Raw genomic sequence first — 19,755 nt, 5'->3', positions numbered from 1 at the left:
TGACATCCACGATACGACTCAAAAAGTGGAACACATCACTTAAACCTTCAGTTTTGCTCATTGAACACTCCGCAATAGGAGCAGCATTAATCTCTTAAAGTACCAATTCACTGATTCTTGCTGAATACAGAATTTGCATTCAGAACATTAACAGAGAGTCTCAGATGAAACGAAAGAGGCATATTTTGGAACCAATCAATATGCGTATTTCAAAACGCAGAATAAAATTTTTAAATGACAAGTTGAAAACAGTTTCCTATGTAAATATGTGCAGTCAATAATATCATGCTGGAAATCGCCTGCTTGCCTTACACAGGACTAATCTATGTTTGTTTTCTTCCCCGTGCATTACCAAACGTGTTAAAATTTTAACATTAACAAACAAGGGTGATAAATATTACAAGCGTCTATTCGATCTTTGCCAAACTCTCTTGAGCTCATGCCCAGCATCATTGCATTCTGCAGTAGCTGAGTAAAATCATTTAGCTGTGTAAATCATTTTGACACATCACACACAGATTTAATGAGCCATAGCTGCTGCATTGATCATCAAAGTATCAGTAACAGGTTCATTTTGCTGTTAAAAACCACAAGGGGCAATATTTTTTTTTTCTGGGGTGGGGGGAGGGGGGGGGGTGGGGAAGGGAAGCACCAACTCTGAGAATTTCACTACAGCAGAGCCACTTTAGGCTAGGCATTTATGTTTTTCCCTGGAACACGACGGAACTTTACACTGAACGTCATTACATCAAAATGACAGATTCTTAGGAGTATCTCCGATTATTGCCCAAGATAATAGCTGAAGCCTGCCATCCCTTTGTGGTTCTTTCTCTCTCTTTTCTGTGCCTCGTAAATCTTTCATACACCAGCTTAGCCTTTGACACCCGTGGGTGGAGCTGCATTCGGAGGAAAATGCCGAGAATGGAGTGATCTCTTATCTGTGCTGACGGGCATGAGATAACGGCATATATGTTATAGAACGTTTCTGCACTGGGCATCTCTTCAAAACACTGCCGATCCATCAACGACTGTATCGCCCACAACCAAGAAGTATGGAATGTCTTTAAAAGATTGTTAACCAACTGCTGGCAGGGAAAGGAAGAGCACAAGTTTAGATTTTCTTCGATGGGGGGAAATACTCACAACCAAAAGTGAAGAAGATACAAGCATTTTCTTTTTTTTTAATCTCAAAGACCAGCATGTCTCCTCCAATTATGCCATCACATAGCTGAACAGGGCAACTAATTAGACAGAAAGGGAAAGATTCAACCTGTGCTGGAGTGTTTCATTTTACACAAATTTTTCAGTGCCAAAAAACACACAGCCTGAACTTTTCATAGGCATTCCTGACTTTTTTACTTTGTTTTCAAGTATATCACTTTCACTCGGTTCAATTTTCATATTTTCTACTATACCTCACGCACATGTTCCTGTACAATGTTACTCCAATTACCTTTGTCATACAGGAATATGTACATGTATCTTACATTCCATGTATCAATAATGGGGACATTGTAACTCATTTGGAGGGTTCAATCATTCTCTTTGTTGGGCACAATTTATAGAAAAATTCAAATGCATAAACCACAGGCAAAAGAATTGCCATTTAAACAGCAAACCTAATTTTTGTTTCGATGAATTTCTGTTTCCATTCTTTTAAAGGATGTTGTTCTGATTTTGTTTTTGTGTTTTTCCCAAGATATAAATATTTATGATGGGTTTTTTCCCCACATATATTTATGATGGGTTACAGCAAGTCCACCAGATTTATAGCTTTAAGATCTATGCACATGTGTCGGTGGGACAGTAGTCCATAACCTGGTTAGCAGGCAAAATTAACCCTGTCATCATTTGGTTGCAAGTTTATCACATGCGATATTAGCTGAAAGTTTGAGCTGTATAGTCATGAAAGGGGTAACCGGTCTCCTAAACACCAAGGTATATTCTCTCACCGTCGTGCCCGCTGCCATTCAAATCGTTGATTCCTCCTTCCTCACGTTTACTCTCCTCTTGGGACAGGGGCTGTGGAAAAAAGAACAAGAACAGAAACAAGAAATAGAGGGAGAGAAGGAATTAGAAGAAAATACTTTCGAATTCCTCCTGGATTTTGCCTCTCACTGACTTTCCTCTCTTACTTTACACCTGATGGGGGTGAAACAGGGCACCTGAATACTTCAGGTACAGCTTGGCTTGCCTAAGAATTGGGGAGGCACACATAACTTGCTCATATGGCACAATCACCTCACACTGCCTCATCCAGCATCTAATACATGGTCACCTCCTTAAAGGGGATGGCTAGTAACTGATCAGTGGGAATCAGTGGGAATGCTGGGGGATGAGTGATCCAATCCTTGTGGGATTCATTTAAGAGTACATTATATATCTATTGTGTGAAAATTATTTGCTTCAGAATGGTCTCATATTCAAGTAATGTGCAGTTTAATGTTTCCAGGTGAGCATGCCTGAACAGTGACGGGGTATTAAACTGCACATTACTTGAATATGAGACCGTTCTGAAGCAAATAATTTTCACACAACAATAGATAGGGTACTCTTAAATGAATCCCACAAGAATTGGAACAATCATCCCCCTGCATTCCCACTGATCAATTACTAGCCATCCCCTTTAAAGGGAGACATGCCCTAAGACAGAGTCAATTCTATAAAGATACCTATCCTACACTCCAATCACTCCGCAATGTCGGGCCAAGATTTGATCTGTGGAATTGTCCCATTCAAAATCTAGAGGCATCCCTAGCGCATATCTCTGAATGGTGAACAAAAGGACACCAATATGTGACTGAATTTGCAACTTGTATGTGTGCACTATCATTATTGTTACTATCATAATATGCATACGTACATTATAAATTCTGATGTGCATACACAATACCTATTACATTGATTAATTAATACCTAGTGCCAAAAACATGCTGAGTAACATGGTACTGTGTGTAAATAATAACTCTAGCACTTCTACAACATTTACCTTCCAATGTGCATTGATGGTGAAATGGGGTAACTTCATCCAAAGTATTGACCTCTGACCTTTCTCAGATCAATCTAAATCTAAAGGCAAATTGCCCTGTCATCTTTCATCCATGTGGCAAGTTTGAATTTGATGAAATGGGATAGAATATTTTCTTCTTTTCGAGTTGATAGGTGAACAGACAAATTCTAGAAAATGGGCATAGACCCAAGACCTCCCTGATGCACACAAGATGTTGTTTGATTCTTGATAAGTTTCAATCCATGCACCAATTTGAAAGATTATACACATTACTCTGGTTAATTATTCGACTTATTTCTAGTCCTTTTCTTTCTTTTCTTTTTTTTGTGTTCTTCTTCCTGTAACCATTTGATCTGATCATGGCTATTCATCCTTGACATTTATCACATTTGCCCAGGTTATTCTGAGTTAAAAGCCAAACATCAGCCAGAACCTTGTTTGATGAAATTATATCAGTTACATCATGAGCCATTGTGCATGTCGCGAAAAGAATGGTATTCAACATTAAACCTTGTCTTAATCCTCCACTTTAATCTAGTTTCTGTTCAGAAGTGTACATTTACATCATATGATTAGGTGTTCACTACAGAATAAAGCAGCTTGTCTCCAAGTTATATGTACATAGTCTCATTTCTAGTCAAATCAAATTGCATGACGTATGTTTTGTGTCAATTCAAATAACTGAGGTTAAATTTCACCAGCAAGTAGAACATGCATAGATCTGTTACATGATTGTTCTGATGAAAAATGAACAAAAGATAACACAGGGAAGAAACCATAATTTCATACATCAAAACAACATAACCCTGCATCTAATTACTTGAAAGATAAATGGATACAGAAACTGGTCAAAAAAATGCACAGTTTCCTTGTCAACTACAAAGGATGATAATTGTCAACCATTCCTGTGAATGAGATGGGCATGAATGTAACAGACCGACACATTTCAATGGAGTTTAGGTTGCCTGGACAAGCATTAAAGGGATGGTATAGAATTGGTGGAGATGAAAATTGGGCTTTTAACTTTTTGAGAGATACCAAGAAACCACTTACAATGAAATAGTACAAAGCATGCCATTCTAAGAGGAATTCAAAGTTTATTTGATGAAAATTGGTTTTGGAATGGCTGAAACATCCAAAAACAAAGTAAAACAAAGCGATCATAATAAAAAGTGGGCCCCACCTTTTATTAGGATTGCTCTGTTTTTGATATCTCAGCCATTTCAAAACCAATTTTCATAAAATAAATGTTGAATTCCTTTTGGAATTACATGCTCTTTCACATTTCATGACAGGTTTTTCACTATCTCACCAAAAAATGAAAGAAATCTGAAGTTAGGTTTCAACCAAAACTATACGATCCTTTTAATACAATTTCATCCAATTCCCAACAATACCATCACTACCCAGAACACCTGCATTAGATTGATTCTCTATGGATGCAAAGCCCCCTCAGGAGAAAAGACACCGAGGGATTGATTTGAAAGATGAAAGCCGACTTGAGATGGGGGTACAGGCAAGATTCCCACATAACATCTGATTCCTTAGATCAGATTATGCGCAGGTGCTGTCATGATAAGTTACACACAGTCGCCGCTGCCATTCTCTCATATACAGTAACCCACGCGACACCGGTTTCTGGCAACTTTGAAGAATGCAATAGAATTATATCTCCTCTTTTCTGGTATTACAGAGTGCAAGCATGGAAAAAATATGTCACCAAAATCTTCATCACCACCATCATCATCATCACCACAATAATCATCATCATTGCCATCATCATCATCATCATCATCATCATAGTCATCATCATTTTCATTCTCATCACAACTGTAACCATTATCTCTGCAAACATTTTTAGAGGAATTAAAAAACAAATCATGTTTACTTCTGTATCTAAAAGACAGACATTTGGATAGGGACTATCCTTTGATTGTTCATTTCATTTAGATACCAATGTAGACCTTGTCAGTTTAAATAGTTTGGGGATCAAATGATGATGCAAACTATTGTCCACCTAAACAAGCAATAAGAAACCTATGATAAAGAGAGCAATAAAAAAAGAATGTGCATCAGTTCAGAATAGATGTCAACAATGCATGATCCATGTGTATCAAGGTTGTTTATAGATCACCATACATAAGTTTATCGATCTGTTTCAAACGAAGGGGCAATATCTTATGGCTGGAACGCATACATTGTAAGTGAACTTTGGATGTCACTTATTCATCAAACATGGATATGACAATGACCTCGAATTAGCCATCTAAGTCCCGTGAACATGACAGCTCATACACGCACACATATCTACCTTCTCCTTAGTTTAGCACACAATTATGTATCTATTCCTTGGGAGATCAAGTACTCACTGTAATGAGAATCAAATCAGGGTACTATCATCATTGTTTAAACAATTCATTTTGAATCTTTGATGCCATACAATTTTATGATTTGGATTCAAAGAAGTGTTTATTTTAGGGGTACATTCACCTTTATACTAAATGACACAGTTGATTACTTCTAAAAGAAAAAAAAAGGGGGGGGGAGGAAATAGAAATGATGATGATACTATATTTTAAATTCCAGAGCTGGATGAGATACCACTTGTACAATCTTACATCTCACCTGCACTGGCAAAATTGGTCTTGGTACAATTGTATGTATCCAATAGTACTGTAGCATCAGAGATAAATTTCCAAAATCTTCTGAACACTCCCATGGATGGATCCTTTGATGATCACTTCAAGTCTTCCAAGCCACGCAAATATTCCGGCTTTAACTAATATCGCGGAGCCACACGATGTGCGGTGCATGTGGTGCTCCGGACAGAGAAACATCTGCCCAGTTGTGGAGATTGAAGGGCTATTTATACAGACCCGGTGTGTATGTGTATGCGCCTATCAATAAAACTGGGTTGTGTTTATTTCTGCATGCCTCTCAGAGAAGATCACCACATAAATCAGCAGGGAGAGTTAATGAGGATGGGAGGAAAAGACGAGGGGTATGCTTAAAGAAGCAATCCACACCCAAAAATGATGTAATAACTACAATCCTTGGGTACCAACTTCTTCATTCATTCTTTCAAGGAACTCTTTCACATCATGAAGATCTGCCCGCATTAAAATCCTTAAAAGCATGTTAAGGATATTGATCTTACAAAGTAAGGCCTCCAGTTTTATTGACTTCTGAATTCAGTGCTTAACAGATGCCACAGCATTCGTAACAAGTGTAAACAACACCACTATGATTCTCGGCGTGGACACATTAAAGGAAAAAGAAATGCAGTTACATCTGACTACTGCCACTTCTTACAGGCATATCCTACACGTGTGGTTCAAAGTAAAATTTGACAAATCTGGGCTACACAGATGCTGAAAAGCAATTTGACTAAAGAAAACTTGTGGAAATTCAAAGTGGAGCGAGCAAAAGGGGATTCTACCTTTAAAGATGATGAGTGCTGTATCAACCTGCAATGGTCAAAGCCCTCTCGCCTTGCCAAAGAGGCATGCTAATAGGGAGGATTGAGCTGGGGGATGGGGTGGGATAAGTGCTGAGACTATCAGGAATTGACTAGATGCTTCCCACTCTAGCTAATAGGAAGAAAAGATTAGGTTTGAGATTAATTACGACCATCTACGAATTACTGCCAATTAATGACCATATGCTCATTATTATCTTATCAACTTCTAAATCCTGTTAAAAAAATTCATTTACATTTTTACTCAACATCTGGCTGAAACTGCAATGGAATATACAACAAAAATTTCACCAACATGCCAGATTTAATTGATGAAAGGGCAATCCCTTGGAGAGAAAAAAAAAGTATATCTTATATGAATGCTCACACTTTTACCTCTAATAAATCTTACTATTGAGTGAATATTAAATCACTGCAATAGGTTGCATGATAAGTGGAATAACTAAAGTTCAAGTTGCATTTCAGTATATTTGATTGCACAAATTTGTATGAAATTCAATACTCATTCTTGGTAATTACCTTTAGCTCTGAAGAGCAAGCTAGAAATGATTCCACTAGACTGCTAAATGATAGCAAACAGATGTCTTTACAATGATAATATTGTATTGATGATATCAAAAATATGCCTCCAGCATCCTCTGGGGCAGACGTTTTTAAAAAAAAGAAAAAAAAAAAGGTTTTGACAGAATTTGATGAAAGGCTGAACTTTCTCAAATTTACCAACTGTGGCCCTCCCTACCCTGCTACCAGCGTAAAAGAGTTCTTTGGGCTCTTGTGAATCTGTGGTTTTGTTTGAAAGAACTTTTCATGTCAGAAACTCTCTGCTCTTCTCTTCTATGATAGTTTGCCTCCTTGCTCCCTCGAAATCTCTTCCCGATGACAGATCAGAGAGCCGGACTATTCCATTACACGCACGAGGGTGGAAGATTGAGTTGCATGTTTTGTTTAGGCAGAGGGGGAAACTCGATCCCAGAAAACACAGGACCCAATAAACACAGAAGACAGAAAAACAGTGTTCTGTTACATTAGGTTTGAGCCAAGCGATGAATTTAATCCATGTCACAGGGAATTTAACCTCCTTGCAACCATCTTCATACCCAGAGTCCGCTATCAATTTCACATCACCTTGATTCAACAACATCATACAGGCATCCTGTGGAATAGGCATCATGCAAGGGGAAAAAAAATGACATCTCTAACAAATCAAAGTATACGCCCTGTATGTAAATCTAAAAGTACCTACAAAAAAAGTACTGCCTTCAATGGAACTTTCACTTTCTTTGCTATTTATACATAAATATCATCACAAAAGATGGCAGCCCCTGTTTTCCTTACCACCGCAATCCATACTTATGACCACTGCCATGGGACGAGAATTGTTGAACGTCTAGACTCTAGCAGTCATAAATGTTGCCATCAAATCTCTCCAGTCAGCAAGAGAGACAAATTATTACAGGTCCTGCTTACCTTTGGGAGCAGTGATTTAAAAAATTTCAAAGATATCACATTTGATGCATATGTGTAGGTCTGCTGCATCACAAAACATCCTACCATATGACATTTTTGCAATGAAGCCTAAAATATCAGGAGATATCAGTATTTTTCTCATTAAACCGTAACTGTAGATGGTTTAGTCTGGAAAATTTTTTATTATAACTATTGTTCACATTTTGTGTATTTAACAATACTTAATATCGATTATACGGATTCAAATCTTTACAGTGGTTGTTTCTATCCCTAACTCACATTTTAGAACTATTCTAAAGCACTAATGCTGGGTTTTTGTTTCTTCTGCAAATGGTAAATTATGCCTTTAACATCACATGTGTCATATATGCTTTGCGCAGGGTTGTTGCACCTTTTTCAGCAATGAATTCAATTAACTTTCTTCCATAGATTTAAGATGGTAAAAAATTAGAAGTTTTGTAACCATTTTTCAGCAACATCATATAACCTTGGGATTCTAGCACACACTTCATACATGACACTTGCTGATATGTAATAATCCCTCAATGCAGCTCACATGCAAAGCTATACTAGGATTATGAACACACACACATACACACAAATGAACACTATTATATGAAAACTGACAGGAGTAACAGTGATTTCAGAAATCACTAATGGGTGAAATATCAGCTACATACCATTTTAACAACCTGTCCAGGACTTTATTATTTTTTGTTTGCCCTAATTTTCCAGGCCTTCAAAGTTTTCCTTTCCTATTTAAAATACAGGACTATTCCTGGTTTTCTATGACTGCAAAAGCTCTCGTTTGTGTCCATTTGGATAGCACTGGACAAACTGCATAACATTTCATAAGCTAAGATCCTGTCCTAGGATGATTAAACATTATGCGTTTGAATATCACATCCTACTCTGGTAGCAGATGCCGTTCTGAATATCAACTTTATGCAGAGGGGGAGATACATCCACATGCATCCAGTGGTCATGAATTACACGCCTCATCTGCAGAATTAATTTTCATTCTTGTTATTGTTATCATTATAATTATCTTCATTATCATTGCCAAGTACGCTCATTATAATACTAATACTACTGCTCCCACTACTATTAGCATAATCATTACACTATTTATAAGAGTTTTAAGAATATTAGCAGGCATGCTTTGCGTTTGAATCTTTCTTGTTTCAATTTCTTGACAGTTCATCTAAATTACTACTGGCAGAGTGAGGAAACTCAAGTGAGATGCCCAAATTTTTGTAAGACACCTGGAGTGGGCATCCATACATTTGTTCACACAGGCTGCATTTATCTAACTCGAGAGAGAGAATCACATTTTGAAACACGTTTCGAATGGCGTTTACGAACATGATTTGGAACGCGACTCTCGGGTACCGCATTTATCTAACCATCACATCATCCTGTTTTGAGTGTTGTCACTGCGCAGCTGCTTTGCACCAATCGACCGGGAAGTAAATCTCAATCATGTGTACCACCAACAATGCCTTCATCACTCATGCACAAACAATGGGTCGAAAACAAAAACACAAATAGTGCATGGTTTTCTATGCAACTGCGAAACAGCTGGAACAGCTCAGAGATATAAAAACATTTCAAAACAGCATTGCATTTATCTACTCGCAGAAAGCCAATTGCGGTCTCAAATGCATTTCAAATCACGCTTTTTAAAGGCATTTCAAACATGTTTGAAAACACTGTTGCATTTATCTATCACCCCAAAATGCTTCAAAACGTGTTTAGGATCATGCTTCTGCCTCAGGAATTTTTAGATTGATAAACACACCCATAGATGCATCTGCATCACCACTGCAGACCGTATTGTGCAAAATATGAAATGCATGGTGAATTTACCATTCTATCGATCACACACACAGTAAGAAGACAAGAATGTGACACTTGAATAACAACACTGATCCAACAGGGAGATACCATCTATGCTCTGATGATTTTGACAGTTATGTGTATGATTTTATCTCTGAAGTTAACTTTCAGTAGTTGGAATCTGTCAATCACAAAATGACTGAACTGCACACAATGGTAAGCAGCTGTAGAGAAACAAAGTATGAAAATATTATTTTTAATAAAACTTGAAAAGCACCAGACAGCGCGGACAGTGCTCAGTAGGTGTGTCACTGTAAAGGCCTACTTTCTATTCATAATGCAACCAGTGGAACCCATTTAGAATAAGACATACTGTAAAAGTGGAAATTTTCGCGGTGTTGAAATTTTTGCGCATTTCGCGCAATCAGAAACAAGCGCGAAAGTAAAAGCACGCAAATATTTTTGCTTGCCATATGTTCCTGTATTTGATGTCTTGATACCGCAGTATTAAAAACACACGAAACTCTTCTTACTGCGCCGAGCGCGAAAAATTAGTCGCACAAAAATATCCACTTTTACAGTATGTGATGCTTTAGCCATATGGCATCATAATCATCCCACCCCCCCCCCCCCCATATTTGTTTCTTCTTCCTTTTTAGACAATGTGGGAGGAGCAAGTACCACACGTTGTACCTATCGAGTAGCATGTAATTGGATTTAGGTCCTTTATTAGAAGCAGTGGTAGCTTCGTGAAACTGGCCTAGCCGAGACTGTCATCGCAGGGCTCCGGTTCTCGGCCCAGGAAGAAGAAACTGGTCCCTCTCGAGCCTGCAAGCAATTTTTGCGGGGCTAAGTCTCTTGACAGTCTGGCAACCTCACGCAAAGAAAAATTCAAATTTGCTAAGCCTCCATCGAAATATGCTGTACCACTGCAGTTGTTTGGATTGTTGTTATTATTATGATCATTTTTGCTTCATGTCGCCACATCTGATTTGATTTCCACTCGGGAGGAGCCGTGGCATTATCACATCCAGAGCGGAACTGAACTGTGAAGACCAAAGAGATTTGCGGTAGAGGGGATTCCTATACTGGATAACCGTGTAACTATTGGCAATCAAGATCAATTTTTGTGTCCATGCTACTTCATAGGGTGTATATGTCTCTTTCTGAGACTTACATTGTACGGTGCCAAATGTGGAATGCCATCACTGTGTCAAGATCAGTAGTGGCTTTCAAAAAAATACGCAAATTGAAGAGAGGGGAAAGAGCAGTAGAAGTTACACGAATTTGAAAAAAAAAATTATTTCGGGGAGTTTATCTTGAAATGAGATCCCATTCCCGACAAGGGCTCTGTTTCAGGAGCCATTTAAATGGTTCCCAACGATGCACGACCTCACGCTCCCTGTGAAGGGGTGAGATGACACAAATCATGCATGGAAAATACACAAACACGCTGTCTGCAAGACTTGGCATCAACACACATCACAGACACATCAAATCCACAGGATCAGTGCAGTCAGTGTATGAGCACAATATGCATCCAACATTCCACACACAGATTTTTTGTCTGTTCCCAGTAGAATCTGCATCATTCACTCGTCCTCACAAAGCAAGTTTACACAATGATGACGCAGGACGCGTTTATTAGATATGCTAGCTACTCACCGACTTCTGGCCCTTGAGCTTGTTGAGCCCGCGGACTGGACGCAGCAGACCTGCAAGGAAGACAGGATCCAGCAGAATGTTAGCCTCGGAGGCAGGGAGGGCGTGACAGCCCGCTCCTGACATAACGTAAACAATCGACTCTCCTAAATCTCTCAGCTCAGAATTGGCGGCTCTCCCTCATTCCTGCTAGCTAACAATGGGGATCCCTCCCCACTTGATGTGACAGAGAGGATAGAGTCCAAGCCTACCCTCCTTTCTTTTTTTCTTCACAAAATTACACTCACAGGCACATTTTCCTTCTTCCCCAAGTCTTAACCAGTCCCCCCAATTCTGGCTCAAAACACTGTCAGTGTCAAGACTCGGGTGGAGGAATAATAATGCCACAGTGATGAGAGAGGGAAATGAGACCAGCTAGACTCCACCGGACAGGCTTTTTATTTCTCATCTCTTGGCAAACTGACCATTACTTCAACAACTGCATATCCATGCCAAAACTAATTTCACTTTCAGTGTGATATTTCTTTATAATAAAGCATGAAAATTTAACAATGTATTGCACCCTTCCACTGGAAAAAAAAAAAGAACAAGTTACTCACGTAGAGATCATCATGACTAAAGTTCACCAATACAGAGACAATGATCATCAAAATTCACAAAACCTCATGTCAAAATTTTGACAAAAATAGAGATGATTTTTAGATTCTTTTACAACTGCATGTACATACAATATATGCAGCTTCAAAGTACTGCGCAACAAATACATTCTACCAATGTCAAGCTTGAAAGCTTGCATTTGAGAGATGCAGATTGCCATGAAAAAAAAAAAGTGGGGGGAAAAAAACTGATAAAACCTGGATTGGCAGTCTAATTCCCAAAACATGTCTTGGGGGTCAACAGGGTCGCTGCCAGCGCGGCATCCATAACTTTTCCTTGAAGGCGATGAGAAGGTTTAGGAGGCGAGGTCAAACGAAGCCGAGCCCCCACTTCTCTCCCGGCTTGGAACACACCCCGCCTTCCCTACCAGGGACATACCACAGGGATTCAGGGAGCTTTATGTTACCAGTCAACCCAACCACTGGAGAGCATTGCATTTGAGAGCAAGGTTTTATTACCAACATTTCCCAACAACACTAACAAAAAGAAAGAAAAAAAAAAAAAGGCTTGACGATATAAATCTCAGAGTCTACATAACCTTGAATCATGCCAAACTGTTATTTGTTGCTGTTGCCTATTTTTCACACTTACACAAGGGTTTTTTGGGGGTGTTTTTTTTTTTCCTTTGCTCCCCTGCAAACCTACGTCATACAGTATATAAAAAATCTACATAACTTGTATGTGCAATGGATGGGGTGAAGGTTGTGGAAACTTTAATAGGTGAAATGAAACAGCTGATTGTACTTGGAACTGTATGACTATATCTCTTCAACATTTTCTTTATGTACCATTTTTTTTTCAATGTCTGCTTTGCTCTGAAAAAAAAAAAACAACCTTTAGATATGAACAAGATCATTTATTGTATTTTCTTTTCTAAACTTCAAATTTGCAACCTATATCATACACTAGGCCCAGGACTGTATATCTAGTTTTATATTTAGGTCGATACAGCTGATAAAACAGCTCTTTGTCATTTCTGTATTTGAAATGAATAAGAAATTGTATGAGCATGACATCATCAACTTGCTGATTTGAATATTCATGACAACTGGGGTCAAGAAGTGTTTTCTGAAATATTTTGAAATTTCAGAATGTCGCATCTTCCTTATTTCTTATCCGATTTTGATTATTTTTGCACTGTTCTGCATGGATTCGTTTTTCCTCTTTCTTATGAAATTGATAAAATTTTTTGAGTGGATGTCTGCTTTAAAGGGTAAGTCCACCATCATAGACATGTGGATTTAGTGAATACAGTAATATTAGTAGAACACATTGGTGAGAGTTTGAGGAAAATTGGATAATGCATTCAACAAAAGTTATAAGTTTCTGTTCCATCACTGCTGGATGAGAAGACTACTACAGCTTGTGATATCACATGTGTAGAACGATATAAAGAAAACATAAAATAAAATTCAACAATTTTTTTACTTTTCTCGCATTTAAAAAAGAACGCTTGACTTGTCTCTTTCAGAGAGCAGGGGAATAATATTACCCTTAACATACGTCAGTGACAAGTGGAGATAATGTGCACTTAAAAAAAGAAATAACTTTTTGTGAAATTCTCTTTATACAGTATTTCAATATATCCCTCTATGTATGTGACATCATACACTCTAGTAGTCTTCTCCTCCAGCACTGACTGTGCAGATACTTTAAAAATCCTTAACTTCTGAACAGATTGTCCGATTTTCCTCAAACTTTCACTGATGAGTTCTACTAATATATCTGCATTCACTCAATCCACGTGTATATGAAGGTGGACTTGTCCTTTAAGGAAAGTCATACAGCTGTAAACATCAACATTTCAGAAAGTGAGGCTCTTGTATGATGATCACAACATGTCAATCAGTGGCAGACATTTTATCTTATCAAGTTGAAAGTAAAATACGATCCATCATGATACTCCCTGCATCATGTTTTCTAATTTTGCAGAAATCTGATTACAAGACAGGGAAAGAAAAAAAAAGTTCCCGGGGGACATGAGAGCAGCAGGATTTGAGATAGTAGAAAAAAAGAGAACGGGATAAGGAGAGGGGGTGGGGTGGGGGGGAGGGGGAGGGGCGGGAGGGTGAGAAGGAGAGAGAAAAGAGGTAGGGGGAGAGTTTCTATCAAGGCTGCACCCACGCCATAACTTGCACATTACATAGATTAACCCTCAGTGTCCCACATTTATTTCCTGTCCATAGGTATACGTGTAAATTTTGTGCACATTAGTTTGACCCACTGGTACGGAGAGGGTTAAAAGTGTCTTGTGAAAGCAGTTTGGTTCATGCAAAGAGTGCTGAATGGTTTACAAAAGCAAGCAGGTGGTACCACTTCCCCCCAGTGGAATGCAAATCTGGGGAGCTTAAAGCTCCTGCACAGTGTTCATGGTGTATCTTTTTTTTTCTTTTTCTCTTTTTTTTGACAAGGGAGAAATAATCAATATTTTGCAATAGATAGTCTATCATATCATTATTATACCTCTTCTAGCAACGGTGGATGAGCATGAAATGGGGAATTAAAACAAAGAAAAGTGTCTTTACTGAATATGTACATGTACACTTTGTATGCTACATATTATAAGGATATAAATGAGTTAATGAGATGAACATCTACATGGGCATTCTTTTTTTATGAGAAAAAAAAAAACATTCGTCGGCACAAGACTACTATAATTACAGTCTTAATGTGTTGTCTTGTCTAATGATAGTTAATGAAACATTTTTTCTTTTTTCAGTAGGCCTATAGGTCTATTTGTAAGCTGAAAGGGAAGTTCTGCCAATGTATTTTCCTCCAGCTGAATAAAAAACAAAAAACAAAGCAAACTTGCATATCGAGGCTTTCAATTCATTTTCATTTTTCTTCTTTGAACAACAAAACATAACATAAAATACAAATATTGCTTTAAGAGCTCTGCCAGGGAAAAACGTCTTTGGCACGAGTGCTGTTGTTCATGAGGTGAAAACGACCACTTGGATTTACTCCCCGGTTCAGATAGAGGGCAGCAGGTGCGTCAGCTGACTCTGCCTGGATTAGTGGCGGAGTCTGTAGCAGACTGGGGCATGAGATGGGAACATGAGCTCCATCCCCACTGGTATTTGAGCCTCTTACACAAATCAACAGCACGTTTCTCTTTTCGGGTCTCTTTATGGGGGAATGGGATGCAGTGACAGTGGAATTGTCCCTAACATCTGGAGTTATTTGAGCGTCACGCTGAAAGAAAATAACTTGGTAGGGACACTGCGTGACTTGTGCGTGTGTCTCACTCAAAACATGAGTAAATCTTTCCTGTGCTAAATCATTTGAATGTCAATTTACATAGTAGCGACTAGTACACACCCCACTATCTATAAATATAGCAGCGTGTGTTCAATGGTTACCACAATGCCTAACACTGGCACTAATCCGACGGTCCCAGACCGGTAAAAATCACTGTCATGCCAGTAACTTTTCTGGAATTGCCAACTTTATGGTCAGATATGACTGGTAACAATGAAAATAACATTATCTGGGCAAGTCAAAACAAAGAAAAGAAAAAAAGACCAAGACCAGTAAAAACAGCAAAAACTGGTTATCTACTGGTCTGACAGGGACAGGTCCGACCAACAGAAAAACTGGGTTAGTGTGCAGCCCTGGTTACAATATATCTTACACATTTCAGAATTTAGAGTAATGTTTCTTGTAATCTTCAGGTCCAGAACACATGAATGCCTCATTACACTGAGCTTTCATATAAGCTCTCATGAAACATGGTTATTACCCATGCTACAAGGCAAACTTGACAAAAGAACCCAAAACTATTTTTTTAATTCCCTAAAACAGAACATTGATAGATAAAACGAGTAAGATTTCAGAACACTAGAATCTGCATGTGTAGTCACAATCATTACTTTCACGCCTACTCGGAGATATCATTTCCGCTCCTGTTTCGAGAAAGATGCAGCAGGCTGTCACAGAAAGAGCTGATTATATCTGCTCAGTGTCTTTACAACAGCGGTGGTTAAAAACCAGAGCTGATACCCACCAACAACCAAGTTTGGTTACAGGAATTGAATGCAGATGGGACAAGCTCTGTGCTTCAAGCTGACAAGTGCTCACCAGATCTCTTCTAACAATAACATACCATCAATTGGCCACATAGCAACCTAACAAAAGTGTGTATTCCCTCCAGTTTACTGGGGGCATAATTCAATAATGCACTCATGTCAAGGCTGCATGTATACAGCAAGCTTTAAAGGGTAACTCCAGTCCATGTTCAATCAACTTTCAGAAAAGTCACATTTTTCGAAGTTGGCACTACAACGCCGAAAAACAGCCCCCCAAAAATAGAGGATTGCAATTTTGAAGTTTTACCTGTTCACAGGAAACAGTAATATCTGTACAATCTCATCATATTGATTACAATACATGAAGTGATGATGTCACTGCCTAACAAGTCTCAACTTGGCTTATATGCAAATTTTTTTTTTCTTCAAAATGTCCTTTCTTGAGGTGGATTGAGGTGACAAAAAAGTGAAGTTCAAAACATCAAATCATAATAAGTGTTATATTGATAATAGCAATAACTTTTTTCCTTTCAATGGCAGTAATAGATGCTTAATTGTTGACCGAGAAAAAAAATAGGACAATTAAATCAGCATCTCAGTGAATCTGCATGTGATTTAGACTCTTACTCACATTACTGTTTGGTGGGAAAAAAAGAGAACTCGTAAAACTCACAATTTCTTAACTTTCGTCCTTTCTCATCAATTTTCTGGTATATAGTCTAACAAAACTTGTGTTAATCTGACTTCATCTGTGTGATGGAGTTTCCCTTTAAGATATTGTCGATGACAATTAGAACAAGACAGGAGAGACATTTGTGCACGCTCATGTGCTGGAAACCTAGATATCTAAATTCCCTACAAGGAGTTACCCACATGGGACTACATGAGTGTAGTCTCACCAAAAGGTGGATGGAGTTTTGTTAGTATGGCAGCAAAGTACCCCCACTCCTATTGTTTTGTATTCCTTTAGTGCAACCTGCCGCAAACACAATGGTATGTCAGAAATGAATGACTGCTATGTACCGGATCATTCTTTGAGTATATTATGCATTATTAGTTTGTTATATACGTTTCACTAAGGATAAAGGAAAGAATCAAAAGAAAACATGTCTTACTGACTGTTTTACTGCCAATTCTGAGTATTTTAAATGAGCACATAGATGTAGGCTTATATCTCACTGTGGATTTGGAAGGAGTAACAGAAGATACCCCAGGAAATTTTACATCTCAGCATATATACACTAAAAAAGGAAAATGAAAAACATTCAAGGCACAAAAACTAAAAATCACAAGCAAAAATCCCTTCTACATAGGATAATATTTCTGTTTTAATTTGTTTTTATGGAGAGAGTCACCTGTCAAGCCTGATATGTATCCCTGTGAACTCTTCGGATTTGATTGGTGTGTAACATAACCTGTAGGCCTACTCTTTGGTTTTGTTTTGTTTTTTTTTTTTTGGGGGGGGGGGAAGGAGAACAGGGAGTTGTGTGTGTGTGTGCGCGCATGTGTGAATGAGTGTAACTTCTTTGCTTTTCCTAAATCTAGTACCTTAGAACTGTTTGCTAAAACAAAATATGTTTTTCCCCATCTTGTACCAGTTTGTAGTAACCACCTCATCAAGGATGAAAATTCTTTCTAAAGACAGAGAGAGAGAGTCTTGAATGAAGGCTAAGCTGGAGTTCCCTCACCTCCTCTCTTGACTGTGATAATGGTTTCCTTTCCCTGAGGACATTCCTTGAGTTTCTGGACGACCTGTGAGTGGGGCAGGGCGGCGATGGATTCATGGTTGATTTCAATCAGGATGTCGCCCTCTCTCAGCGTCTTGCAGCGCTGCGGTGCCAGGATCTGCTTCACCTGCAGAAATGAGGGACACACTTTTGTTAAAAAGGTGCAGCTGCAAGTCATTTCTAGAGTTTCGGCTTCCCATCATCCAGTATCAGAGCACACACTCACTTGTAAAAAACAAACAAGCAAACAAAAAACACACACACACACACACACACCATGCAATTCTGGCTTTGAATGTAATTCCTCCTTTTAAGAGATTTCATGCATCTTAACATTTCAGTGCCATAGCAAAACATAACAGATATATTTTTCTTTTAATCTTTTTTCACATGATTTGCCAAAAAAAAACAACACTAATAGAATTTTGAATCACACATGAAATGATTACTAACAATGACTTACTGATACTTCACTTGAAGCAAAGTTCATTCATGTACAGTGTTCTACCTCGATGTCAAAACCTACGCCTGTTAAATCCTCAAGTAGGAAAAGATTTATATAAAACTTTCTCAATATGATAGTCTACAGTCACTTTGAATTAGAAGGTAATGGCTTAGGTTTGGAGGATCACCATATCTTAAACACATTACCACATAGATATAAACAGTCATACTACATGACAAATGGTAAATGACAAGCAATGCAACCGTTGTGAATCAGTGGATTAGACCAGTTATATTCAATCGTAATGGCAGCAAGTTGTGGTGCCCTTCCAAAGGAAAAGCACTTTCACTTTAGCAGCCCGGAAGGATGAATAAAAATATAATCAACAACCAAATACTCAAGACAACCTACCCTTTGGCCATGTGGACTGTCAGCTACTGTAAAGCCGAATCCCTGGCTGCCTTTGACAAACGATATGCTGTGAGTCTCGGCTGGGCCCTGGTCCATCGTCATATCACTGGAGATGCTGGTCCTGTCGCTGATCATGGGAGATCCTGGACCGAAGTGACTGCCCATCGAGGGTGTGGGGGTCTTGGCCCGCTGGCTGTTCACCTCTGGGCCCTGCTTGTTGGACAGGTCCGGGAGGGACTTGACGTGGGGCATGCGGCTCAGATTGGTGTCTGTCCGCCGGGCCGAGGGCCCGTGGCTCCTCCGTGTGTGCGGTGGACTGTAGGGGAAATCCCTACTGTTGTAGCTGCTCCGCGATCCTGTGTCGTCTCCAAAGCCGTGTCCAGGCCCGACGTGGTTGGGAATGTTGTCGGTTGGAATGTCTCGTTTGTGTATACTGCCTAGTGAAGTTGATTTGGTCCCCAAGCCGTTTTGATTTGGCACACGAGCAGGTTCAATGGCATAGGAGGTAACGATTTGAGCGTTGGGGTCGGCTGGGTCAAAGGGCAGGGGATACCCTCGGCAGACCTCCAGCTCCACTTTCTCATTGGGACTGATTCCCTGGAAGATTGTAACTACGTCCTTGTGTGTGCAGCCCAGCACCAGTTCCTTGTTCACAGAAACCAGCACATCACCTAAACAACAATAAATTGAAATAATTGAATGGAATGGAATTGGAATTGGAATTGGAATTGGAATTGGAATTGGAATTGGAATTGGAATTGGAATTGAAGACAACAGAGGAAGAGAGATGGCTACTACTAAAAATACTGAAAAAATCTGTACTTATCTACATCAATGAAAGCCACTTTGTCAATCAGTTGCAAAAAAGATGCAGTATTTAAGAAACCAAATCTAATAGAGAGACGGACAATGTTTCCTGGTCAATATATTAATTTTTTTTTCATCTAAACCAGCACCACTGCAATAACAAGAATTAGTTCATCAAACCATACTGACACAAGATAAAAACTTTGTCATAGGATTATCAAATA

The 19,755-nt window shown here is 38.8% G+C and overlaps 1 protein-coding gene across 1 annotated transcript in view; it reads right to left on the bottom strand.

The window, feature by feature from the left end:
• Positions 1–19,755, bottom strand: part of LOC139714341 (membrane-associated guanylate kinase, WW and PDZ domain-containing protein 3-like) — an 87,242-nt gene that overhangs the window by 17,033 nt on the left and 50,454 nt on the right. The window contains exons 11-15 of the mRNA XM_071626052.1: positions 18,725–19,395; positions 17,830–17,995; positions 11,479–11,509; positions 8,258–8,279; positions 1,953–2,022 (exon numbers count right to left, since the gene is read on the bottom strand). Of these exons, the coding sequence (XP_071482153.1) occupies positions 1,953–2,022; positions 8,258–8,279; positions 11,479–11,509; positions 17,830–17,995; positions 18,725–19,395 (960 nt within the window). The remainder of the gene's footprint in view (positions 1–1,952; positions 2,023–8,257; positions 8,280–11,478; positions 11,510–17,829; positions 17,996–18,724; positions 19,396–19,755) is intronic.

Source organism: Diadema antillarum, unplaced genomic scaffold (genome assembly GCF_040938485.1).
Source record: "Diadema antillarum isolate AM-2024a unplaced genomic scaffold, OU_Dant_1.0 seq00002241_RagTag, whole genome shotgun sequence".
Lineage (NCBI taxonomy): Eukaryota > Metazoa > Echinodermata > Echinoidea > Diadematoida > Diadematidae > Diadema > Diadema antillarum.
This window is presented reverse-complemented; position numbering and strand designations above follow the sequence as displayed.